Raw genomic sequence first — 26,240 nt, forward strand, 5'->3', positions numbered from 1 at the left:
CCACGATGCTCAACCTCTACCCTGAAGAATAAATTACCATCACTATTTGCCAGAAAGTCACTTACCTGGCACAGCGAACCCAGTTTATGTGCTGACTAAGTGAGAACAGAAACTTCTGCCTGTGAACTGTCCACACTTTGACTGTTTTGTCATCAGAAGCTGTAACCAAGGACTGGCCATCGCTGGAGAAATGAACGCTTCTCACAGTTGCTGTATGAGCCCTGAACACGGTAGATTCGCCTTTGCTACACAGAAGGAAAGGACACTTTAGAACTGCACAACATGACAGCAAAGACATTGCATACCTGAGAACATGAAGCTTCTGTACGGCTATGCAGTGCTATTAACCATTATTTCAGGTCAAGGGGGAGTGGTTTTCAACTAAAAGAGGGGAGATTTAGATTAAACATCAGGAGGAAATTCTTCAGGCAGAGGGTGGTGAGGCACCAGCACAGGCTGCCCAGAGAAGCTGTGGATGCCCCATCCCTGGAGGTGTTCAAGACCAGGCTGGAAGAGGCCTGGGCAACCTGATCTAGTGGGTGGTGTCCCTGCTCATGGCAGGGGGGGATGGAATTATATGGTCTTTAAGGTCCCTTCCAATCCATTAGGATCACAGTATCCTTTCTATGATTTCTATGGGAACTGTGTATGCTGACATTAGGGAGAGATCATTGACCAACCCCAGACAAATTCATGAGCTGAATGGAACACAAAGCTAAAATCAGTTTTCTACCTCAATACTGGAACCCAATCCAACTTGAAACAACTTATAGGGCCTAGAAAGGGGCAAGAATGCTGTTAATTTGTGCGACTATTTAAAACATTTACAGAAACATCACTATAGAAGAGGCTGAGATTCTGTACTAACTCCCTCACTGCAATGCAGATGAGAAGAAAGGTGCCTTCATAGTTCACGTAGACAGTGCCAAGAAGGCAGCAACCACCTCACATCTGTTACTGCAGTGGCCCTTGCCCCAGCTGACAGCTCCAGCCGTAGCATCACAGGAAAAACAATAGGAGTAAATGCAGAATGCCTGACATTGGACAACACTGAGTAATGCTACTATTAACACAGTCAGGCTGGACAAAAGACAAGGTATCACTAATTCCTCCAGACTTTCCAAATAAATGAAAGAGGTATTTTTCTGGCAAATAAACATGAGGCAGAGTGCAACATATTTAAGATCCAATAGGAATATTTTGGACCAAGAGTCCCACGTGTGCACAATATATACTGTGCTACAAAGAGTGCAATATTCACAAACAGAAGAGGATGGAGAGACATATTTTACTCTCTTTTCCTTTGGTATCTAATAGCCTAGCTTTGTACTGTGGCTTCAGGAAAACTGCATTCTGTTGCTATATGCTGAGTTCCATAGCACTACTGAAGCCAAAAATGTAGAAAGTCAAAATCCTATATGCCTTCCAGAAACATTCTCTCCCTTTTCAGAAAAGTCAGAGCTCCCAAGTTTTATTTGATCCTTATTCACCAGGAGGCAAAGAACAGCAATGGTTATTTCTTAATGAAGTTTTCTTTTTGTTTAAAACCACAAAACATCCCCAGATCTGATAAAATCTCATAGCAGAAACATGAAACTGTAAAATTCTGTCAACATGACTTAAAAAAATAAAAAAAAAAAAAAATCCCAAACAAACCAATACAGCAGGGTAGCATTAACTCAATAATGTATCACCCTTGAAAGGGACTACAAGGTTTCCAATTCTTTAGAAACGAGCTCCTGACCCACAAATAGGTGATGCTATAGCTTTTCCTTCCCCTTTAATTACCCTTACAGTTACAAACCTGACTCAACCTGGACGCCTCTTGCTTTAGTTGTGTCTAAAGCAGGTAAATTGACAAACAACACCAAGAAAGCACAGATTAAATCTACCATGTACCAAAGTATTTCACAACTGGTGTAACAATAGTTTCCTTTCCATGCTGTCCCTTTTCTGACATGACAACCACAGATGAAGTTTAGACCACAGAGATCACATCCCTAAACAACTGAGATAGCATCACTGAAGTTCACTTCTCCCATTACATCCCAGTCCTTTCTATTTATATGTTAGTTTCTGAGAAATTTAACAAGTTTGCGCTAATTGTCCTTCTGGGAGATGTCAACTTCCCAGACATGAAGTAGGACTATCATAGTGCTGCAACAAGCGAGTCTGGGAAATTTCCTAAAGCATGCTGGAGATAATTTCCCATCCAAGGCCTGACTGAGCCAACTGGGAAAGGTGCCCTCATGGATCTGTTGTTTGAGAACAGAGAAGGCCTTTGTGAGAGATGAAATGGTAGGTAGCTGTCTTGGTCACGGTGATCATGAAATATTTGAATTTAAAAATTTTGGTGTAATTAGGAAAAGAGATCAGCAGAATTGCTGCCCTGCATTTAAGACCACAAACTTGAAGCTACTCGGGGAGCTAGTTAGCAAGCTAGTAACCTTTACCCTGCTCACAGAAAAGGTGTCTCCATCACCAGACCACAGCTTGTGTCTAAACATCTTGCTTAACACTGGCAGAGAAGCAAAGGATCGATTTGCTAGAAGAGACAGACAGGTGGGGGGAAGGAAAAAAATCTAACAGCTCACCACCGATGGGTAACATTAATGACTTGCTATATTAACATAGGAAAATAATACTGATTTTAAGCTTTGTAAGGGACTTCAGTTTCATTTCCAATGCCATTTCAAGACTAAAATACCTCTCCTCTGTCCATGCTGCTCCATAAAATGGTTCTTTCTTCAGGCCTAGAGCTGAAAAATTGCACTCAAGAAGCAGGGAAAAACCCTAAGCCATAATTAAACATAAAGAGAGACATGGTGGTAAGAAATACTTACACACTGGGAACCCACAAACGGACTGTTTTGTCTCTGGATCCTGAAGCTACTAGGTGGCCAGAAGGGGAAAACTGAACACACATCACCGCATCCTTGTGGCCCACGAAGCGATAGGCTCTCATCTGAGGTCTCATACTCCAGATCATCAGACACGAGTCCATTGAGCCACTTGCTGAATTGAAAAGAAAATGAAAAATAATTTGCATTAATTCTCCTCCAGTTACAATGAAACCACCTTTCACACACAGTTCACCATCACAGCTTCCAACAGTCTCAAGCACACCATCCTTTAAATTTCACTGATACATACTCTGTATTTCATTAGCAATTCATACAAAGTCATGCATTGGCTTGCAAACACATGCCAGCATTGCCTTAGCAAAGAGAAAAAATACTAGATGGCAAGTCTCAGAAACCACGACAGTAAAAATAGCCCTTCAAAACAGTTTAATGCCTAAATAATAAAAAAGTTTGTAAGTTTTCCACAGGCTAGGACAGAGTATATGTCTTAGCCTGCCAACAAACCCAAGCTGCATCTATCTCTTCCCAAGCAGGACATACCTGCAGGGAGATCTCAGGATATTCCTAGAAAAAAATATCAATTTGATGCTAGGTTCTGATATGGATGTAACATAATTACAAGAAGATTCCAGGTCATTAGCATTAAGGCAAATAACAAATAGCTTTTGCTGGAAATGTCCTTTCACTTCACAGTCATTCCAACTGCAACAAAAAGACAACGTTTACCTGCAATTGATCCAGGATTAATACATACCTCTTTCATACAGAATCATGTCCCTTAAAGGGAAACAAAAAACCTTACAAAAACAACAGTTGACCTCATAAAGATTCAGGCAAAACCTTTTCTTAGGGATACTAAGGTTTAAGGGGGGACAATTGTGTAAAAGTAGATTGAGCATACAGCCTAGTATCAAAAGATTAAAACTTTAATCATGGTTTTACTAAGTCATCGTCTGGCAAAAATATTAAGTTGAAATAACACATCTTTTCCAGGACTAATATAAAAAATATACGGCAAATAATGCTCTGACATCTCAATTAAACATTTTAATCGGATACTCCTTGGGACTGGTTAGCAATAACTATCCTAACCAGACTGGGCAAACAATCTAATGGAATAAAAAGACCTGAGTCCTTTAGGTTTGGCAGGCTGATTTGGGGCAGCAAAGGGAGGGAGGGAGGAAAATCTCTCAATAGTCAAGTACACCACTGACCCAACAGTATCTAAAAAAGAAAAATCCTTAGAATTCCTTCCCTTTCTAACCTGATCTCATTTACTAAAAAATATCAAGAGTAACTCTCACAGTTGGATGAGGCAGAGGCTCAAGCACTACTTCTGGAAAGATGGTGAAAAGCAACACTAAGTTACATTCAGAGCATCGTTACTAAACAAAGATCTGCACTGACTAGATAAAGTTTTAGGGAAATGCAAATAGAATCAGAGAGGGGAGAGGAGAACAGCAGAAGGATGGTCCAAGAAGGGTTTGAGTAATTTTCATTTTCTTACAACCTCCCAAGTGTTCTGCAGGTTGCAAGGTCCAGAACTTATTACAAGCAGCCCACAGCTACCTAACAGATTGCTGTATTTCTATTTACTCCTGTTTGCTGTGCCCACTGCCTACCAGATACAATCATTTCTGATATATCTTCTCCATGAGTCAAAGCACTGTTCTCACAGATGGACCAACAGCTTCATCAAGAGCCAAAACCCCTACCAGTTCCTACTGAAAGCATACACAGTGAGTTACTGAATAGCAGGTAGGAAACAAGTCTTGACGTAAACACAGGCAAGTGTCTAAATAGGAGAAATAAAAGATGGAGGAGGAAAGATACTTGTGCAGGGAAAAAAAAAAAAAAAAAGAAAGAAGGTTTTACTTTATGTTCACTGCATTGTAAAACAAAGCACCTGCACGATGGTAGGCAACAGCAGATGATCCTAAAGCTCTAGTAGGATGCACACAACTTGTCACCACCATGGTTCAACTACAGAATTTTCAAAGGCACATGTAAATACTCATCCTAAAACTCCCACAAACCTCTTCATCACAAAACTAAGTTATTTTAACGCTCAGGACCTCCAAGGTTCTCCTCACACAGCTGAAGGAGAGAAACTCATTACTGGGCCATCAGAACACAGAGCAAATTTACCCAGTTGTTTCTTATTGAGGCTGAAGTCCACGCTGGTGACAGCATCTCTGTGGCCTTTGAAGTGTCTCTCCAGGGACGGATCCTCCTAGCAGACAATAACGTTCAGACACGATAGATGAGCCATCATCACACAACAAAACCGTTTTATTTCCGTGACAGGCTAACCAAGCTCCACATCCACCCCATGAAAGCCTGCCAGAGGTATGAACATTTTGCAACGCAAAACACACAAACGTTGTGCTCCCCCGGCACCCCCCGCCCCCAAAGGCCAGGAATTTCCCCCCCCTGAACCCAGCCCCAGCCCGGCGCGGCCCTAGGGACTCTCCCCGCCCTCCACCACGATGCCTCCGGCCGGATCCCGACCCCCCGAGCAGCATCAGCAGCAGCGAGCCCCCGGCCCCGGTCCCGGCCCCTCACCGGCCCGGCCGCCGCCATGCCGCCCGTTCGCGCCCCGTAGCAACGGCGCCGCCGGCAGCAAGGCGCCAGGACGGGCGCCACCGGGCGGCCGGGAGGGCGGCGAGTCCCTCGGCCTTTCCTCCGGTTCCGTGTTCCTGAGGTGCTGCCTGCTCTCCCCTTGAAGAGAAAAAGCCCGGAGAAAAAGCCCCGAAGCCCCAGCGGGAGCAGCGGCGAGCAAGCACCCAGTCACCCAGTCACAAGCACCCAGCCCACGGGAGCCCCGCACGGGCTCCAGGTGCCCCTCTGGCAAGGCACCACCAAATGTTTGCTGGACGGTGTGCTGCAGGCCAGGAGAGGCAAAACTGCACATAATTCTCTTCTCAGTGTTTTACAGACTCATTTTTTAGGCTGTCCAATGCGACAGCCCTCCCTCCTGACCGTGCAGGCCAGCAGTGTTCACAGTGTGCCTGCTCCGCTTCTTCGCTTCTGCTTCACTCATAAACAAAGAGCATTTGCTCGCTTAGGGGTCAAATGAGTTAAAGCTGTTTCTTTGTTGTCTTTTTGTTCTGTTTTGTTTGTTTAATTGGGGGAGGAGCGGAGGAAAGCTTCTTTACTGAGACTCCCATATTAAGACTCCCACAACAGGGCGGAAGAAGCATTGATTTAGCAGAATAGGTTAACTTGTCAATTAAAAGGGCCCTGACACCCGCTCCTGGATCCAAAGATGAATTTTTCTTCCTTACACCTGCACTCTTATGGAACACGCTGCCATTTTTAGGCCCTAATGAATTATTGTTAGGGTCCACGACTTTATTATAAGATGAAACACGGATTTTTTCAATGACAAAACATTTTTTGAGAGGAACACCCCTTCTTTCACATTCCAAAATCCTCACGCTTGTTGAGGAGTCCTGAATTTTAGGGTCTAAAGCCTCCTTATCGGGTCCAAGCACGTATCTGGAGGGAGCAAAGAATCACTTTAGGATCCAGACCCTGAGCTGCAGAGTCCAAAGGCCCAGGTTTCGGCTCCAAAGCCTGACCTGGAGGTACAAGTTCCCCTTTGCTGCCCTCACCCTTTTCCCCCAACCACCCTAAGATCTTTCACCAGTCCAAGCCTCATTATTAGGACCCACTGTGGGTTCTTTTTAGGCTCCAAATCCCTATTTTCAGGGTCAAGAACCCCCACAGGGTATCCAAAGTCATCTTCTGATTGCCTAAACCCTCCATTTTCAGGACCGGGGGCACCATTTAAGTGACCAAGAGCTTTTGGTCAGACCCCTGACAACCGCTTCTGGATCCAAAGCTAGATTTTCCTTGCTTCAAGCCACACTCTTACTGACCAGACAGCCATTTTTAGGGCACAATGCCCTGTATTAGGGCCCACACTTTCATTGGAAGGTGCAAAGTGGCCCTTTTACATGGCAAGGCCTTATTTGAGAGGAACAGCCCTGCTTTCAAATTCCCAAATCCTCATCCTAGGAGCGAAGGAGCCCTCCACAGTGCAGTGCAGCCAGTGGGGATGCAACGGGCTTTTTATCACCTACACCCTCCGTTTTTGGATGCAGGCATTTTTTTCAGACCTCAGCATCACATATTAGGGCAGAAAGCCTCTTCCTGGGGCTCCAAAGCCTTGTTTGCAAGGATAACCCCTCCTTTTTAGTGGCTTTTTCTTGCTTCCACGTCAATGTCGTGGACCAGGCGGCCACTTCCAAGGAACAGTTCCCCGTGTTTAGGGTCCACGATGTTATTCTAATTTAGTCTGCCCACTGCAGGGCCCAGGCAGCGTCTCCGGAACCGGCAGCAGGGCCTCTGGGGCGGGTCCCGTCCCAACAGCCACAACGGACCTGGTTCCGTGCAGCAGCGACGGCTTGGAGTGCTCCCAGGTGCTCCAGGTGCGAAGCAAAGGCACAAAGCGCGGGCACCTTGCCCCAGAAAGCCAGCGCAGGAGCCAGGGCTGAGGAGCAGGTGGGGCAGCGCTGCCAGGGCTGCGCAGCGGGGCCGGCCCCAAGGGGCCTGGTTCGGCAGTGGGGCTGGGGGCAGCCCCGGGCAGGGGGACCTCCCTCCAGGACAGGGGCTGGCGTCTGCAGGCCCCTGGGGACAGGACCCCCGCGGGGCTCTGGGGCCACCCGCGGGGGCCTGGGGCCGGTGGCAGCGGTGGCACTTTGTGGCATCCCTCCCCCGCCACAGGAGCAGGAGCCACATTCCCTCCTGAGCGCTCCCGGCAGGATGTCAGGGAGACCCCCCTGCTCCCCGCGAGCGGCCTGGCTGGAGGAGGCTGGGGCCTCCCCGGCCTCCAGGCCCCAGTATTTTGCATAGGCATCTGTCAATTCGTTTGTCCATCACTTTATGAAGTACTGCAAGACTGTAGCAGCAACAAACAGACAGGACAGTACGGAATACATTAAAAACAGGAGGAAGAATTTGTAGTTAGAAAACCCCACACAATTATTCACCCACAGACAGTGGTGGTCCATTTTTAGTACACATATGTCACACGCAGAACAGTGGTGGCAGCGGTCAGGTTTGATTAGCTGGCATCGATCACAGTATCTGATGGCTCTTGATTCTGTTGTCGTATAGATAGGCAAGTCGTTAGCAGCTCTTCTCAAAATCTCCTGCTGGAATTCTGGTCTCTCTTCCTTTTCATATTGTTCTTTATCAGCTTTTGACAAGCAGAACTCATTGGAAGGGGATGCAGGAGATGTGAAAATTGTCTTCCAATACGACCATACAAACATGACAAATGACAGATGAAAAACCACAAGGTACACAACTTTTTCTGCAGTTGAAGATAGTTGAGGAAGTTGAGGAAGGCCTCCCCTTCCTGGGGAGGCTGGTGGGGTACCTCCTCCTGTGCTGCACCTGCGAGAGCGAGGGAAAAAGCCACGAGGCAGCCAAGGCTGTGCGCCACCTCTGCCTCTTCGTCACACAGCAAAGAAGTGAGCGGAGCCGCGTCGGGCCGGGTCCCTCCAGACACGGGCACAGCCAGGCCAGCACCAGGCCGCCTGGGCCCCTCTCCTCAGCAGGAGAGACCCGAGCGAGCGAGCGAGCGAGCCCGGCTGCCTTGCCGCGGGCTGACGAGCCCTTCCCCCTGCCCTGAGCGCGAGAGCCCGGGCCCTCCCTGGCCGCGCTGCCTCCGGCTCTGCTCTGGCATGTCCCCTTCCTGCCAGGGAGGCTTGTGCCCGAGCCCCCGGCTGCCACTGCCAGCTCCCCAGGCCCCCCCACCGACAGACACTGTGTCCGCTTTTCTCCAGGCACAAGGCTGTGCGACCAGGATGCCGAGCAGCCGCAGGGCTGGCAGAGCTGGCGAGCTCGCCTGTCCTTGCGGCTCTCCGAAGACAGCAACAGCAACAGGATGTTCATGGTGAGAAGCGCCAGCCCCGAGCCCTGAGCCCTGAGCCCTGAGCCCCGGAGGAGAGCCCGGCCCTGCGACGGCAGCAAGAGGACCGGCGCTGTCCCCGACAAAGCCCGGTCCCCACGGGGCCCGCACGCGGCCGCACCCCAGCCGTCGCCCAGCCCCTGCTCCCAGCTCTCCTGGGGCGCTGGGAGCAGCAGGGCTGAGCGGGGCCGTCGCAGCCCTCGCGGTGGCTGACGTGCTGCCCTTCCTCCCACAGATCTTCATGAAGTACCTGCAGCCCTCGGAACGCCTGGGCGTCTTCCTCGCCGCCGTGCAGAGCATGAGAGCCCCGAGTCCCCACAGCACCGAGCTGGCTGCCCACATGGTGGACGTGCTGGCGGCAGAGACCGACTTCGATTTGGGACAGGTGGGTGCCCGCCAGCACCCCCGGCCACGGCCACGGCTCCAGCCTCCAGAGCTCCTCGGGGCTCTGTTCCTGCCCTGGTGCCGGCCCAGTCTCAGCCGTGTCCCACCGGCAGGTGCTCCACATCGTGTGGGCCATCTACAGAAGCCTGCCGTCCGTCAGAGCCGCGCTGGCCCTTCAGAGCCTGGACAGGGCCCTGCTGCTGCTGGCCAGCAAGCGCCCCAGGGAGACGGTTACCAGCCTGCTGCAGTGCTCGCTGACCTGCACCAGGTACGGGGCCCAGCAGGGCTCCTCTCGCACACCCCCAAAGCCGTCAGCTGGGCCGGGGGCGGCCCTGCTGACAGCCCGGGGGTCCCGCAGCGTCGCCGTCACCATGTGGAGGGCGATGGTGTCTGAGCCCCCAGCCACAGAGAGGGTGCTGCGCGAGCTGCTCCGCATCCTCATGAACCAGTCTGGCTGCAAGACATCCACCTCCACCAAGGACCACCCGCGCATCCTGGCCCTGGCCGTGAGTTCCTCGCTTGCCCGTCTGCGTCTCCGTCGGGCAGGAGCAGGGGCAGGGGCCGGGGCAGGGGCAGGGGCAGGGGCAGGGGCAGAGGCAGGGGCAGGGGCAGAGGCAGGGGCAGGGGCAGGGGCCCCGCTCCCCTCCCCTGGCCCCTGCCAGCCTTCTCCGCACCCTGGGGCACCAGCCTGGGGGGCTGCGTCCTCCTCTGTCCCTCCCTGCCCACGCCTCCGCCTCCGGGTGCTTCCTGCAGGCAGCAAGGCCCCTCCACGAGATCCTCCTGCTGCCTACCAGCCGGGGGGAGGCGAAGGCCATTTTCCCCCAGCTCTTCCTGGCCCTCCTCTTCCAAGTGTCCTTCACCACGGAGCTGAAGCTGCAGGAGGTGCAGGTCTTCTGGGAGAAGCACCGGCAGGACCTGCTCACTCCCGTCAGGTGCCACATCCCCGGCCCCTGCTGCTCAGAGGAGCCCAGGGCTGGGGCTCCCGGCGTGACCCGGGCCCTTCTCTGCCTGCAGGTCCACGGTGCAGGCCCTGAAAGCGCTGCTCCGCAGCGTGGGCCTGGGGAGCCAGGTGCTGGCCATCGAGGCGCAGGGCGGCTGGGCCGCGCTTCTCAGCGCCGAGAGCCACCTCTGGGGCGTGCAGGTGGTGGCCAGGTGAGAGCCCCTCGTCGGCACCATCCCAGCCCTGGAGGTGACAGGGGCTTCTCGGAGGAAGTGCTGCCACAGCATGGGTGCCCGTGGCCGCTGGGCTGGTGGCAAAAGAGAGCGCTGCAAAGCCAGGAGAGCTGGGCCCGCCCGGCTCGGGGCTGACGGCGCCTGCTTGCCGTTCTCCCTGCCAGGGAAATGAAGGAGTTGCCCAGGAGCCTGCGCGCCACCATCATCCACCAGCTGGTTGAGCTGCTCCGCACGGAGGCCTCCTCCTGGCAGACGGTGGCCATGGTCATCCTCAGCAAGGTGAGCAGGGGCAGCAGGAGCAGCGAGCCCACGTGGGGCTCTGCACAAGCCCTGCTGCCTCGGGGCCAGGCTTGGCCGTGCCCTGGCATTCCTGCCCTGGCATTCTTGCTGCTGAGCCGGCACTGCGCCCCACGTCCTTTTCACTGTAGGCCCCCGTGTTTCCTTGTTTGCCTGCCACAGCCTTCTTTTCAGGGTCCAGCACCTCCACTTGGGATCCAAAGTCGTCATTTGATCTCCTAACCCCTCAGAATTGAGCCCCAGGCTCCACGTTTTAGTGAACAAATCTTGCTTTTCAGGGCCCTGCAACTCCATGCTGATCCAAAGGGGACTTTTTATGGCTTACCTCCTCAGTTTTCAAGCCCAGGCTTCCTCCTCCTCCTCATTGCCATCAAAGACACTACAAAGGAGGAATTATCCTGTCAAACAAGGCTAGAACGTAGAGCCTGGGGCTCAATTCTGAGGGGTTAGGAGATCAAATGACGACTTTGGATCCCAAGTGGAGGTGCTGGACCCTGAAAAAGGAAACACGGGTGCCTACTAATGAAGATCCTTTGGATCCTAACCAAGGGGTGGTCCTCAAAGTAGTGAGGCTTTGGACTATAAAACAGGTTTTGGGCCATGCAGCCCAGAGTCTTTGAGGGACCAAAGAAGCCTTTTAGGATCCAACACCATTTTTCTCTTTCTTTTTTCCTTTTCTGTTTTTATTTGTTTTCTATTTATATATTGATTTATTTATTTTGAATTGTTCAGACCCAAGGCCTCTAGGATGCTGAGCATGCTGCTGGCCAGCTCTGATGGCAACGAGGAGGAGGAGGCCACTTTCCGCGCTGAGGGCGGGTGGCCCAGTGGAGCTGCGGCTGTGGCTGATGCCACACAGCCCCAGCCCCATGCATGCAGCCCCTGTGCCAGCAGGGTGCGGCCCTCCTGCCAGGGCTGGGGGCGGCCCCCCTGGCGTGCGGGGCAGCGGGGGGGTGAGGACTGGCAGCCGTCTGTCAGCTTGTCCGAATAAAGCTCTGCACTGCTCTGAATCGCCAGTGTCCAGGCTGTGCTTCGCCTCGCGCTAAGTGGCCAGGGGAGGGAGAAGCTACAAGCAACCTGCGGACACCTTTCCCCCCTCTCCAGCCTCTTCTGCCGCTTGTCCCCGCTCTCTTGCCCTGCTCCAGCACGCAGGCCCTCCCATGGCATTGCAGGCCTTCCCAACGGGGTCCTGCATGGGCTTCCCTTTCTCTGCGACACCAGGAAAGGGGAGGCACCGCCATCAACAGGCTGTTCCCAGTGCTGGCAGCCTTGGGGACACCAGAGCATTCCAGACACGAGCTGGGGCTCTCTTCCGAGCAGCTGCGAACGAGGCTGTCCCTTCTCAGATCCGCTTTCCAGCCAGCGGCAGAACAGAGGCAGAACCTCTTCCTCCAGCTTTCCTGCTTCTTTCACGCTGTTTGCCTGCCTGTTCTTTGTCTCCTTGTCCTGGCCAGCCTGTTGTCCGGCGCCCTGTGGGCTGGACACACAGCTCTCTGTCTCCTCAGGCTTTTCCTTAGAGCATCAACAAGTCCTGAGCCCTGCGGGTTGGATGGCTGAGAGAGGGAGTTAGGGGGATACAAGAAATCGTTAGCCACTAAAAAGGAGGAATTATCCTTTCAAACAAGGCTTTGGAGCCCCAAGAAGAGGCTTTCTGCCCTAATATGTGATGCTGGGGCCAAAAAATGTCAGGGCAGCATGGTGCACACTCCACTCTCTGCTTCCTCAAAATGGATGTTTGGACCCTAAAATTCAGGCCTCGGCTCCTAGCATGAGGATTTGGGGATTTGAAAGCAGGGCTCTTCCTCTCACATACGGCTTTGCCATCTAAGAAGGCCATGGTGCATCTTATAATAAAATTGTGGACCCTAAAAATAGGGAATTGCCCCTTGGAAATGGCAGCCTGCTCTGTAGGATTGACGTGTAAGCAAGAACAATCCTGTCAAAAGGAGGGTTTATCCTTTCAATCAAGGCTTTGGAGCCCAAGGAAGAGGCTTTCTGCCTTAATATGTGACTCTGGGGCCTAAAAAGAATGCTTTGGGCCCTAAAACTGAGAGCCTGGGTCCAAAAACAGAGGGTGTAGGTGATAAAGGCGGCTTTGGATCCCAACTATAGGCTCTCTTGTCCTGAAAACGTCCTGAAAGCTGGGTGCTTAAGAACAAGGCTGTGGTCTATACAGAGGAGCCTTGGTGCCATGCCTGTATGCTTCTCAGCTGCAAAGAAAGGGTGAGAAAAAGGCTTTGGATCCGCAAAAGATGCTCTTAGACCTGAAGTGAAGGGGTAATAGGGCAGAAGTCCCCGTGAAGTCCTTCGGCACGATGAAGGCCTGCGTGAGCTCCAGCAGCAGTTTCGTCGGCGGAGATTTTCCCTAGTGGGGCCGGGGCGTCACAGCACACACACACACACACACACAGAAGCGTGTTTTTGTCCAAACATTAAGTATTTACAACACATTCGACAAGCGCTTTTCCTCTGCCAGCAGCAAATGCCTGAGGGCCCCCACAGCTTCACAAATCATAGCGGGAAGAGCCTACCGTGCCGCGAAAAGGTCGGAAAATAATTCAAAATTGATCTGCTAGGGGAAAAAAAACGATGGCTGGTGGCAGGGTACACAATACACCCGAATCTCAGCTCTGTCCTCCGCAGGGTCAGTGCCCACGCCCAAGCGCGATGCTGATGGCACCCGAACATTTGCTGTAGCAGGCAGCAGAGCCAGCAGCTCAGGGGAGCAATTTTGAAAACCAAGAGGCACTTAAACAACCCTTCATCGACCCCATGACTGCAGCAGAGTCCCGACTGCTCGCCCCGGAGTCCTCACACCAGCAAAAAGCACCAACCAAAGCCTGGGGGAACTTTGGTACAGCACAAGAGAAGGGAGTGGGGGTAGCGGAGCCGCATGGCAGAGCTGCTGCTTTTCACCATTTGATCATCCCTGAGAATTGAAAGTAAGGCTGGGTGGGCTGACCCCCACCCCCACTCCTGGCAGCAAGCTCAGTCCACAACACACTGGAATAACGATTCTGCTCCCTCCCACCCCTACAGCTTCATCATCTGACACGGGTACAGTCAAAACAATGGCATACACGAGTAAAAGTCAAGAGTTGACATAGTAACTCCAGGATTTGGCTATCAACTGTCCGAGAAATCAGAACACCGAAGCTTCACAATGTGCCCAACATCGAGTTGTGCCAAGGGGGGAGGAAGGAAGAAGCTTTATGTTTAAGCCTTCAGAGCATCGCTCCACCAGAAGATCGATTTGCAGCCACCATGGCGTGCCAATGGAGATCTTTCTGTGCCAAAAGAAGTGCTTTGTCCTCTCAATAGCGAAGGTAGCCACCTATAGTTACAGAACGGATGCACAAGCCCTTAACTCTGAGCAGCAGGAAAATTTAGGACAACTGAGTGCAGATCCTGCCAATTTCTACCAGTTCAGACTGTGCTTTAAGTCTCATTGCAAAGCCTCAGTTAGAAAAAGGATCACCTCGGGGTATCCAACAAGAAGAACAGTTTTTTTTTTGTTTTTTTTTTTTTTAATATACCATAGGACTATGCAGTTCAACTGTCAATCATCTCAGAGAGTTCAAGGAGGAGCTCATCGTCGTCCTTCCCTAGGTCTAAGTCGATTTCGGCTTCCAGTCTGCCTCCTGAGATTTCCCAAAGTAGCTTCTCCAAATCGTCATCCACAGATAAGGGCGCGTTCCCTGTGGAACTCAGCCGGCGTGTCCGTGCCTCTTCTAGCTGGGAAGAAGCTGAGGTCGAGGTCTCCATCTGCTCCTCTAATCTTGCCGGGCTTCCAAGACGCACTTCAGGTCTTGGGAGAGCAAGAAAGAACAATCAGGATATGCCATTTCTTAACGGGCAATCCCTTTTCTGCAAACCGGCTCTTAAAACTGTAGGCAAGCCCTCCTACGCTTCAATCTTATACAGGGATTGTTATCAATCAACCCAGGGCTACATTTAGAGCCCGATGCGTTACCAGCTACATTTTTCAGTCTGGGGCTTTATCTGTGAAGCCAGGGCACCTGGAGTTGAGGTGGCATTCTTGAGGACCAAAAGGCAGAGGACACTACTCCTCATCTATCACCTCATGAGGAAGTAGAACTTCACCTCCTTCTCGTTCAGGTATTCAGACAACCCAAGAAGTCACTGGAAAGCTGTGCTGACTTGCAGCATTTAAAGAAAGCCTAATTAAGCAATCCTGCTAGCTGCTAGAAAGTGGTTTCAGGTGACTTATTCCTTTGATGGATTTGGGCTTTAATGATCTCAGAACCCTCCTTTTTTCCCACATGTGACAGAATTTATGTTTCCCTGGGGATATACACTGATTAAGAAAAAGAACAAGTTGGGGTTGTCACCTGTTTTGGGCATTTTCTTCAAGTCTGATGGTTGGGATGTGCTCCGGCACGTCTGAAACACCCTAGAAAGCAGCAAAACAGTATTTATGACACATGGGTAAAAGATTCCTTAATAGCTTTTTCCTCCACACTGCTTCTCCTCTGGCATTGCGGAGCCGTGGCCAAAATACAAAACCAAGGTGCTCCTGAAGAAAGTTCACATTCACCTGGAGGTTACTCATGATCTTGTGTCTTTTAAGAACATGGCATTCATGGACAAAATCCCCCCCACCAGAGAAATCACAGCATCAGAGTACCGGTTAAAGAGTGCCATTCAGCTCATAAATACAGAAGGGTTCTACAAGCATCCTGTAGACAGCTACTGGATTTCAAAGGAAACAGAAGGCCTGCAGAACGTTTGCCTTTTCCACCTTTTCTCCTAGAGGAAGGTAGAAATTTAACAAGGGATCCATCTCTGCATTAGCCCCTGGCCTTACCATGGCTGCTTTTTTGGCTGGAGGTCCCATCATGTCAGCATCCAAGGCAGTCCGGAGTTCCACAGCTCCTATGGCAGAGGGATAACTCCCAGGTGCCTTACGTTTCAGTGCCTTCTTCTTGGGGAAAGTCACTTTCCCACCCGAAGGCTTCGCAGATGTCATCAAGTTGGCTAGAGTAAAAGGAAGAGAGAACTGATACAGTCTTGCTCTGCCTCAGGAAAAATCCAGGTTCTCTTCATCATTTCCACGGTCCTTCTACACAGTTAAATGCATTTGGCCAGCAGAATTGCACCGCCATTGCCTGGATTCTCAGGAATGTTTTCCACATAGTAAACTCTGTCTACCAACAATCCATACAAAGGAACACAGAAACCGAATAGCTACAGTAAATAAGAATCCAGGACAAGGGAAACCTCAGACACATAGCAATCCTAAGTGCAAGCTAGGTTCACAAATATAGACAGCTTTTATATTTCAAGTCCTGCTCCCTCTAGGAAAAGAAAAAGCAGCAGTTAGAGTAGGACAAGAGTGTATGCAACTGTTGTACCAGCTGCCTCACCCTTGCAGTAATGTCCCACAGTTAAGTTGTTCTACAAAGTCCAAATTTGTAGTGTCATTTTCTACTCTCCCATTCCTTACCTAACATCTGGCTGGCAGGAAAAGAAACAAACTAAGAAAAAGAAAGTCCACACTTCGCTTCGTAGCATTGCGTGGCAAAATGTACTCAGCCAGAGTTACAGCATGAGAATTGTCATCTTCTGTCTGTATTTCAGAAGACAACCTAAGGAACTCTTAACCTTCAACACTTACTTTTAGCTTCCTGGCCCTGAAATTGAGCTGCCACTTTCCCTGCTGGTTCGGTATGAAAGAAGCCAGCAGTAGATTTGACAGCAGCTTCCTCCTTCCCAAGCTTCTCTTGTTGTTCTCTCTGTTGCCACTTCTCCCACCGTCTCTCTTCAAAGCTCTTCTCTGGACATTTACGACTTCCACTCTGCTGAGTGGGCTAGAAGGAAAGAAAAGTAGTGCATGAATAGGACAAAAAAAAAAAAAAAAAAATCCATGGAGATTTCGTTAAGAAAATCTGATCAGCAATCCCTCCAAAATGGTCTTGATGTGGAACAGCGTATTAATATCGTTCAGGTTACTGTTGTGTTTTTTTTTTTTTTCCCCTAAAATTCTGCCTGTAACAAGAGCCATGCTTTACTATGGACACAGTCTCACATATCTGCAATATCCACTATGGCAAGCTTCTTTAAACAGCTAGGGTGTTCTGCTGTACATCTATTTATCCCATTCTTTTTAAGCAGCAGAAAGTCATACAAGTTCCCCTAGACAGTATCCACTGACAGATTGATTTCCTTGAACACAGAACTCTGGCCTTCTGCATTAAATCCTTCATGTCTGACAGATCAAGTCAGTAAGAACAAAAAGAATTCCCTCCACGTTAACTGTGTAGATTTCAGCTGGTGCTAACAGGGTTTCTTTGTTGCTGTGGTATAAACAGACTGATTCCAAGTTTGAGGAGTACAGAGTTGTCTGGAAATGCTGCTGGCGATAGGCTTTAGACTGCACTGCAGCTCCTACCAGGTGCTGAAGGGTAAGAACACACTCAAGACGGTGGCACACGGTGAGTAACCAAACTTGTCAGAATGATCAGAAATTGTACGAATGTATGTGTGTCTTCACAGAGGACTCACCTGTACATCAGGTACAGAGGAAAGTTTAGGAAAAGGCCGGTTCAATTCCACTGCCTTCTTTTCTTTTTTTAAAGCACCTGAAAAAGAAGAGAAAAAAAAGTTTGGTCAACGGCAGAAATAAAGAAAGCTGGGTACTTGTTTCCTTTGTGCATTTATTTCCTTGTGCCCCATGAGAGAGAGAGAGACAGGCTACAATGTGCAATCCATTCAGCAATTATCCATGAAGCAGATCCTGAGCAAACTGAACTTGCTCAAGATGGGAAGCACCTCACTGGGGCAGGCATTAAAGCATCTGTTTATGGAGCACCTGTTAGTTTTGTGCTCCATAAAGATTTCTGCTCTGCTGGGGCAGGTCCGGGTTGTGCTGAGGGAGCTGCACGAGCAGGTCTTGCCCCTGCGCTGGAATCTTCAGTTTTACCATGCCCTTCAGCCTCGGCTTTGGCTTGAGTTTCGCGTCTCTGAAGAGCTTTCTCACGACGGATTTCCTCCAGTGTTTTCACATGGATCTCTCCCATCGGCTTAGCAGCCTTCCCTGTCATCATCAAGAAATGAGGAGAAGCACCAACATTTAAAGAGAGTCCAGCAATAGTTTCAGTCTCCAACATTTGTCAGAGCACTAAGGAAAACTAATCTTGAGTGTTCCCAATAATGCATCTTAGAACAATATCCTTAGAACAACATTCTCCTCCTCCGCTGAGCCACTTGTATTTTGAAGACCAGCCCTATCCAGAGAGAACTGCTACACAGAAATTCTGCTTTACTTTAGTACTTTTTCAGACTGCATTTCAAATTCCTGCTCCTGGCAGTGGTTCTGTTCTAATCGTACGGAATGGTTCACAGAAGCAGCTAAAAACCTTGACAAGGCACAAGTAGAAAAGAAACACACACCTAGAGCCAGATTTCTGATAGTGGCTGTCAGAAGAGCTTCAGCACTCAAGCAAGAGGCATCAGTTCTTTGTTTTCGTTTCAATTAGTTTTTAGGGATGGATGAAAGCAGTCCAAGTTCATGGAAAGGAAGGAGGAGAAAGCATATTTAATATCTAGCTGTTACCTCTCTCAGTACTGGTCTGCTTAGGAGGTAATCCCAGCCTGTCCTTCACAGACTTGGCAACTTGAACTGCAAAACAGAAAAAGAACGAATTAGGGAGGCTGCAGAATGTCAACTTCAGGTTCACATTGCAAAACAAGACAGGAAAGGGAACTTTGAACCCCAGTGATTACCACCTCAGCCAACATGCAAGAAGAAACATCACTGGAAAAGGACAAACAGAAAGACTAAATACAAAACCCAGGAATCCAATCCAGATGCCCGGTTAGTACCTGGATCTCTCTTGGGTGCTTTGTCAGCATTTCCCGGAGCCTCTACCTTCTTCCCCAGCCTTTCAGCAAGGCGGCGCTTCACTGGAAGGGTGCTTACATCATCTTCAGAGAAAACAAGGAATTTTGTAAGAACTTTTCTTTGCAGGAAGCTTTGAGAACAGTCAACAATAAGCTTCTATTTTTCAAGCATATTTTCATAGAATTGCCTTTCAGCTGATAAATGATTTTTTTTTTTTTTTTGGCCACTTCTGCAGTCAACACAGATCTCCACTGCAACGTATTTTCCTTTCATACATCAAAAATACTCTTTAATGCAGTCATATATAGAAGGCAGCACCTACGTAACAGCTCATAAAAAGTTCTTACCCATGGAGGCTTTCCGTTTTCCTTGTCTAGCAGCAAGATCTAGTCGAACCACAGGTTCCTCCCCTAAAACAAAAGGGATTTTCATTTCTGTTTCACAGAAACCGGTAGCCAACAGAAATATTATCCTGTTAGCCCATGTCCAACATGTCAGACACTGTTTTGACAGCTAAACCACATAAACTCATATTTTAACTATAATTAACATAGAAAAAAAATATTAATAGTCTCAGTGCTTGCTTCAAATTCCAGCTGAGATAGTAGAGAGTGAATCTGAGTCTGCTTGACAGCTATACTTTGTGCAGAACAAAGCTGCATAAGCAAGCAGAATATTATTAGGTACAAATGCTGACAAATAGTCCTTTTGAAGGTGAATGTCTACGAGTAAAAGTACTTCCACACTTTTTTCCCTTTCAAAGGCATTTGCACAGCTCTAAACAATTTATACACAAACTCCTGTCATACTGTGTCCACACCTGCCACTGGCAGCCTCTTTAATGCTTCAGAAATTGCTTCTTATATAGCACTGTCTTCTACAGCTCTTTCTTCTCCTTACTCTTCTGTTTTTCAGTTACCCCCCTATTTGCATACTGACACTTTTCTTTTCTCCTGCCACTGCACTTAACCTGAGCACCAAATCTTGCCAGTACAACCAGGGACTTTAAGCATAAAAGCACGTTTTGAACAGAAGGCAGCACCAGAAGGCTAACATGGGTGAATTGTTTTAATTATTGTTTAACCCTCCAGTTTAGGAGTAATGAAATCAAAACAAAAGCATTCATTATTACCTTTCTTGGAAGACAGTGTCACAGTTCTCACCACTGTCTGGAAATTTTCCTTTTCTGGAGCAGGAAAAATCACAGAATCAATGGGACGAACAGAAGATCTTGAAGAACCTTCTGTTCAGAGCAACCAAACATAAGGAAGTTTACCCGACATAAAAAACTATCACAAAGAACAAAAAACTTTAAATTATTTGTTACTGTCCAAAATACAGCAAGTAGAGCATGTAAATAAGAGAGGTGACCAATTTGCCTCTGGTTGCCCTTTGAACTCCCATTTAGAATACCAGCTGGCTGAGAATCAGGTTGCTTGATGCCCCCAGCTAAAAATGGAAGTCTGTCCCTCAAGCAGCTCCCAGGCACCATCACCTGCCGTGAACAGGATACGAAAGTAGGGAATATTAACTCACCACCGTGTCTCTTATTTTTTTCCTTCATCTTCTGTGATTTGATTTCCTCAAGTGTTTTTATTCCAAAATTCAGATTGCCCTCTGAAAACAGGAAACAGTTCATGAGACAGGCTTAGAGGCACTCACTGAGGACCACAGGTCCTCAGGCTTCTTAGCGCTCAGCAACTTTCTGAAGTATTTAGAATAAAGCCTGTCAACACTCCTCACAAGTGAAAGAGCCAGGGAACCAAGGGCATTTTGCCCCTCCTTTCATCCTTCAGGCTTAAAAATGTAGTTTTAATTTTAATCCATTTACATGATATTAGATCCCTCTATCGTTAGATATGGCTTATCAACAGTGGTTGCAAGGCTGCACGTGCAGCCATTTCAACTCCACGCTGTGGCCCTGTTTTGTTCTCCAAAAGTAAAGAAAAGGAGTTCACCTTTCTGACCCAATGGGCACATGATGGTATGAATGGCAGAAATGAGATCATGGAAATAACCGAGTCCATTCAGCACCCCTACATTTTGTTGTGTTTTTACACCACACTGCTTTTGAGTTAACTGTCAAGTTCTTCTGATTTATCCTACTAAGGTGCTGGAATACCTTGTTTAGTAGTAGGAGAACTGCCTTTGCGAGTGGAAATCACCCGTAATCCATTTTTGCCTTCCGCAGCTGGTTGCTGGACGGGAGTTTTAGTTTCTTCTCCTTCCTCAGAAAGTTGGTCTGAAGGGGAAAAATCTATTCAGTTATGCATAGACCAGATTGTTCATGATTACGTAGCTCATGCAGTGACACTTCAGCCCATGCTTCATATAAAAAACTTTGTTGCTCTTTTGTTTTGTTTTGTTTTTTAAACAGCTACGCTGACCTGATGAACTCCTAAGTAGAATACACTAGGACAAAACATCTAGGACTCTAGATTCTCTCTGCAGCTTTAACTACTACACAACACATTGCTCTTCAGACAGAAAAAAAGAAATTTCCTTCCTAGTTTCACATAGAACTTTACACAACAGACCAGCTAAAGCCAGGAGTGGTTCTAAGCTTTCCTCCAACGTTTCAGGTTCTGTCCACTGACTGCCAGACAAAGCCACCAGTGACCTGGCCACACTGCCTGCCCTATCGCTAGTCAGACCTCAGGTCATCTGTGATTTATACATTCATTTACAGCACAGATTCCTTCAAGAACCAAAGATTTAACACATTCATTTACAGCACAAATTCCTTCAAGAACCAAAGATTTACACAATCATTTACAGCACAAATTCCTTCCAAGAACCAAAACATGCTCACCATCATCATCTTCATCATCATCTGCAGCACTGATTACAACTGGAGGGTGTGTAGGGCTTGGGACATTTTCAGAGTTTTCCACTTTCATCACCCCCTTAGCTGTGGAGAGGGATTTGACTGGACAGAAAGTTTGTTTTGCTGCAGTGACATCTGAGCCACTTTCAAAGCCATCGTCCACGGACTCAGGCGGACTTGGCAGTGTAGCTGGAGGAAGAGGAGGATCATCGGTAATATGGCAGTTTAAAACTTTGACCACAATTTGGCAAAGAGATGGTAGGAAAGGCAGATAACCCGCACAGACAACGAATTCAGCATCTCCTTTTGCCCATCCCATCACTGTTTACACCGTCAACAATGACTTCCCTTCGAACAACAACACATCTCCCTGCCACCCAGCAAAAGATGAAACAACAGGAAGCAAACTGCAAGGCAAACATCACACAAAGCCAAGAGAAGCTGAGCACGAAAGCAGAAAACAAACACCAGCAGTACACTCAGTGCAGTACACCTATGACTGCAGACCTTTTCCTGCACTCACAAATGAACAGTTACCTGATGGCCCCTACAGGATTGGCACCCACTAAGTAATACTCCAAATTAAGTCTTCAGCGCTTCAAGAAAAAGGACCTAAACTCACTCTTGCTTGGTGGGAAGAATTGTCCATCGATGTCACGTCCCTTTGCATGATGAAAAGCACAGTTGGCTTTCTGACAGCCTCCCGGCTGCTTCTCCCAGTAGCAAGGAATCTCACTGCGCTTTTTCTGAAGACAGAAAGAAAGAAAAGCTCGTGATAACATGCACCTGAGGCTTGCAAAGAGATGCGCAGCTCCAGATCATGACAGCTGTCACAACCCAGTGCTGAAACATCATTCCAAAGGTCAGTTTCTCAGTTCAGTGGAGTATTTCTGGGCATATTCACAAAGTTTGCATAAGCTGGAACCACTATGCACATTTAGATTTGTCATCATTCAGTTTGAGAAGACAGGCACTCTCAGACACCAGTTGAGGGTGGCTTAAACTAATACACCTAGGATTATACTAGCATTATTCAGAGGGAAAAAGAACATCTGAAATTGCCTAGGTTAACCCTGTCTAGAACTACTTCTTGGACACTTAGTTCTTCTGCACCTTTAACTTTCCCCACTTCCTACCCCAGGCAGCTAGAACAGCGTTATCTGAAGGATTTTATTTCCCTCTGCTTCCTCCCACCCCCTCTCTTGGTAACAGAAACCAGTATGGTTTTGAAGCAAACGAATCTATCCTGCAAAAGCACAATCAGTACACCTACAGCACTGAAAAATGCTTTTGTTGATTGATTTTGAGAACACATCGTTAGGCACTCACGTCAATTTCCATGTGTCTGAATCGGCAGACGTTCCTGAGACAACGACCCTCCTGCCACAGCTTGCAGACCGTCTCATTGCCCAGAGCAGCTTTGCAGTGGCGGTAGGCACATTTGTCTCCCTGGAACCAAAAGGAAACCAACGAGGAAAATAGAGTACAGCCTCAAAAATGGCCATGCTGCTGCCTAAGGTTGCTACAACTGAATTCAGAATCTATCTGGTTCTCAAGTTAACCAAAGACCAGTGTGCTTCCTCCTCCTCATCTACTCCTTCCTGAAAAAAATGGGGAAAAAAAAGCAAAGTAAAGGAAAGCCAGTCATACCTTGGTACAGGTAGAATAGAAATAGAAGTAGCAATCGTCTCCTTGTTTAGACATGCCGACGAGTTCTGCTAACAAGCTCGGCTTCTCTCCACAGGGACTTCCTCTGCTCTTGGAGAGAGCTGTCTTCACCCTTGCTTGGGCTGAAAGTCTTCTACTGGCTTGTGAGCAGGGAAATCTTCTTTTGAAAAGTAACCCTAAAGAAAGTAACAAGTGAAAAATAATGAGGAACCAACATTTTTCCAGCTTTCTTCAGTTCAGCAAATCAAGTTATCAGTCTCTCGAAGAGAGCAAAGCCTTGAAATCAGCTGTTACATGAACTAACTAAATATGAAAGTTCCCTAAAGCTGCCAGGAGCTTTGTCAGCAAGCGTTCTCTTCCACATCCTCAATAAGATGACTTGGAGCACATCTGGAAGCCTGAAAACGGAGTCACTCCTTTAAAAACCACCTGATGATACCTGCAAGTCAATAATCAACTCTGGCTACAAATAACTTCCCTAGAACACAGTTAGGACGCATTAAACAGCACGTTCCAGGCACTGTGGGTCTTCCATTTCACCTACCTGGACAACCTCAGCAAAGTTACAGATCTTCAAAGACTTCCAGTTAACTTCTCCTGGAGGCCGAACCAAGACTGAATCCGTGAATTAATAATAAAGGGGTAGGAAGAATTTTCCTCCTCACTTTGCCAAGGGAACCTCTCATCCACAATTCAAACATAGCATGCGCTTTTAAACAGCTTATAACTAATAGAGGAAGCAAGTCCATTTGAATGCTCTCTCAGACTGGAGACAGCCAGGGTTAGTTAGCTCTTCAAAACAATAAAAAACAAACAAACAAACAAACAAAAAAAAAAAAAAAAAAAAAAAAAGCTTTGAGAGGCAGGGGAATGCTCACTTTGCCAGTGGCATGGCTGCATGATACCAAGGATTTTGAATTAGTTGGATTTTTTGGAAGCAATTGGGTTTTTCTTTCTGCGCTGTAGCAAATACCACAGGTTTGCCATCACGTGCTGTTCCCTAATCCATATCTCCATCCTCATCCATTGCTGCAGGATCATGAAAGGTTAGAGAAGACGACTTAGGTCCAATTTAACAGCCAATGATTTTTCGATGAGCAGAGCTGCAACAGATTTTATTTAGCCACAAGCATTTTTTTTTCTTTTTTCTGATATGAAGTCAGAAATTTTTATTTATTTTTTTTTTTAAAGACACTAAATGTCACAAAACCTGCAACCAGACCAGATAAAGTTCAAATTAGAGTGATTCTGAATCCTTTCATTAAAACGCTGCACATTTCTGTGCAAATTATTTCTGACTCTTCTGGACAAAAGTGGATGAAATAGTTCTTACAAATTAATAATCAAAGGTTGGAACCTTTTACTCACACAAACACTAGTGAATTTTCCAGGAAATACTTTTTTGGCAGGGAATTTTCCCAAATCTAAAATAAAGAGAGGAAAAGTTGGCTTCTCATATTAGTTACTGCTTTTGACTGCTGGGCAAAGGGAATAAAAACAGTAGTTAAGTGCAAGCTTTCCTTCTCTTCTTTACTATGGATAGGAATCGTCACTTTGCACCTTTAGCACCTTCAGAAACACACCCAGTGCCATGCAGGTTCCTCTGCATCTACTTCTAACAATTACTGGTGCTCCTTAGCATGGAAGTTTGACTCAAAACACTCTCCAGATTTAGCTCTTTTGACTGCCCGAGGAGCTCATCATTTTGCTTGTTGCCTTCCAGTTTCCTGAACAGACCGGGAACGCTGTTCAGAATCTGAATGGATCTGGTCTAAGGAATGGGAAGAAAGCAAAACCAAGCATACCTCGCAGCCCTAAATTCCAAAAAAGCAGTCTCGTTTTAAAAAGGACCTCAAAAGCTTTTTTTTTTTTAAAACTGACATCTGCTAACACGGCAATCCAGGCGCTAAACCAACTGAAGTTGCCCCTGAAAGCCTGAATAAAAATGAGTAACTCTGGTGCACTCAGCAGGTCTATAATAGAAGTTGGTAAGATTTTTAGATTTCTTTTTTTTTTTTTTTGCTCCAGGGTGCTGGTAAAATTTTTGCATTAAGAGATTTTGAACCTTTTGTACCAAAGAATTAGAGATGCGCTACAGTGCCAGTAGCTGGGGGTCTAGAAATACACACCAACAAGTGTCATAAGCTTTGCCTTTGCTGAAGGAAGATGAATAGTACCAAGAAAATCTGTCTAGTTTGTTTTACAGGCTTGTCTTTCTCAGTATGGAACAAACTGACCTCCCTGGTCTAACTTTGCAGTTGCCTATTCTGCCTTTCTCCTGGAGAGAAGAGCAAGAAAGGAACAAATCTATTTTTGCACTCCAAAAACGCATTAGAGGAGGATTGTCACACCCACCAAAGGGTACTTCCTTGTTTGTTTATAAAGCACCAAGCATTTCTCTTGGACAGTCTCTGTTGCTGGTCTGTTTTGTGCCTTCCATTTACAATAAAGATATTATAAAAAAGATATTATAAACAAGATAATAAAGATATTACGATGCTTACCCCTTGGTTTTTTTTTTTTGGTTTTGTTTTTTTTTTTTTTCTAAAGAACAGTGGAAGTGGAGAGTCGGATGACAAGCAAGAACAAACACCAGAAACTCCTTGTTCTGCCCCTGCTTTTTAATCACCCAGCATCACCCCGGCTGCAAAACAGCCTCTGCTGATTTACCTGCTTGTTAAAGCACCCCACAGGCTGCAAGTGCGGTGTGCTAGGTGTCAAGTTCTATTTCGCGGTGCACAGGTAACCATTCATCTTCCCACAGTCGAAGCACAGAACAACCTCTTGCTAACAGAACTCATCCCTGCTGCTGCAAGAAACCTCACGGCCTGCAGGAAAACCTCAAGCTAAGAGTTCCAAAGCCAAAGCAGAAAACGCATGATTTGTACTCTTTATATTGGAGTGAATTCTAGCTGCTAAACGCTGCCTACATCTGAGGGCACGTGCTGAGGCTGGGGGGAAGGACACTCAACACCCACCGACAGCAGGAGTGCAAAGATGCCAGCCAAGAAGGCAGAGGTTAGAGCTGAACGCTGCCTCAGCTTCCTCCAGCAGCCAGCTGGGGGGCACCTTTCAGCACGCTCTCTGAGACTCTGAGCCCCGAGTTACCGCAGCCGCCAGCTACAGCTGCTCCTTGCTGGCCCAAACTATTGGAAGAGTCTTCAAACTTCAGGGACCTGTTTTATGACAGCCTCAAGATCCAATTAATCTGTTCCTGAAGGCGCTGATCGTCCTGGTGTT

The 26,240-nt window shown here is 47.8% G+C and overlaps 3 protein-coding genes, 1 long non-coding RNA gene and 1 pseudogene across 6 annotated transcripts in view; 1 reads left to right on the forward strand and 4 right to left on the reverse strand.

Annotated features, from left to right (window-relative positions):
• The window catches only part of POC1A (POC1 centriolar protein A), an 83,118-nt gene that overhangs the window by 48,354 nt on the left and 8,524 nt on the right, over window positions 1–26,240 (reverse strand). The window contains exons 1-4 of one of the 3 annotated variants that reach the window (XM_068694375.1): window positions 5,430–5,579; window positions 5,013–5,097; window positions 2,844–3,015; window positions 66–245 (exon numbers count right to left, since the gene is read on the reverse strand). In XM_068694375.1, coding sequence (XP_068550476.1) covers window positions 66–245; window positions 2,844–3,015; window positions 5,013–5,097; window positions 5,430–5,447 — 455 coding nt within the window. In that variant the 5' untranslated portion in view covers window positions 5,448–5,579. Of the gene's footprint in view, window positions 1–65; window positions 246–2,843; window positions 3,016–4,770; window positions 4,928–5,012; window positions 5,098–5,429; window positions 5,580–26,240 lie in introns of those variants that run through there. The other 2 variants (XM_068694377.1, XM_068694376.1) reach the window with 2 other exon arrangements.
• LOC137862604 (palmitoyltransferase ZDHHC20-B-like) lies at window positions 6,345–8,197 on the reverse strand (the record flags this gene model as incomplete). The annotated part of the gene is given in 2 exon segments (XM_068694839.1): window positions 6,345–6,365; window positions 7,700–8,197. Coding segments are annotated over 2 exon segments (519 nt in total), but the record flags the coding sequence as incomplete, so codon positions are not given.
• On the forward strand, window positions 9,430–10,863 carry LOC137862605 (maestro heat-like repeat-containing protein family member 7). Its single transcript, XM_068694841.1, has 4 exons — window positions 9,430–9,677; window positions 9,925–10,103; window positions 10,186–10,323; window positions 10,509–10,863. The coding sequence occupies exons 1-4, from the start codon at window positions 9,543–9,545 to the stop codon at window positions 10,861–10,863; spliced, it is 807 nt and encodes a 268-aa protein (XP_068550942.1). The 5' UTR covers window positions 9,430–9,542.
• On the reverse strand, window positions 11,771–14,881 carry LOC137862425 (uncharacterized). The gene is made up of 2 exons (XR_011100265.1): window positions 14,661–14,881; window positions 11,771–14,449 (listed from the first exon to the last, which is right to left on the reverse strand). It is a non-coding gene; the product is annotated as an uncharacterized lncRNA (long non-coding RNA).
• On the reverse strand, window positions 14,990–23,846 carry LOC137862606 (zinc finger CCCH domain-containing protein 11A-like; annotated as a pseudogene).

This window comes from Anas acuta, chromosome 11, assembly GCF_963932015.1.
Source record: "Anas acuta chromosome 11, bAnaAcu1.1, whole genome shotgun sequence".
Lineage (NCBI taxonomy): Eukaryota > Metazoa > Chordata > Aves > Anseriformes > Anatidae > Anas > Anas acuta.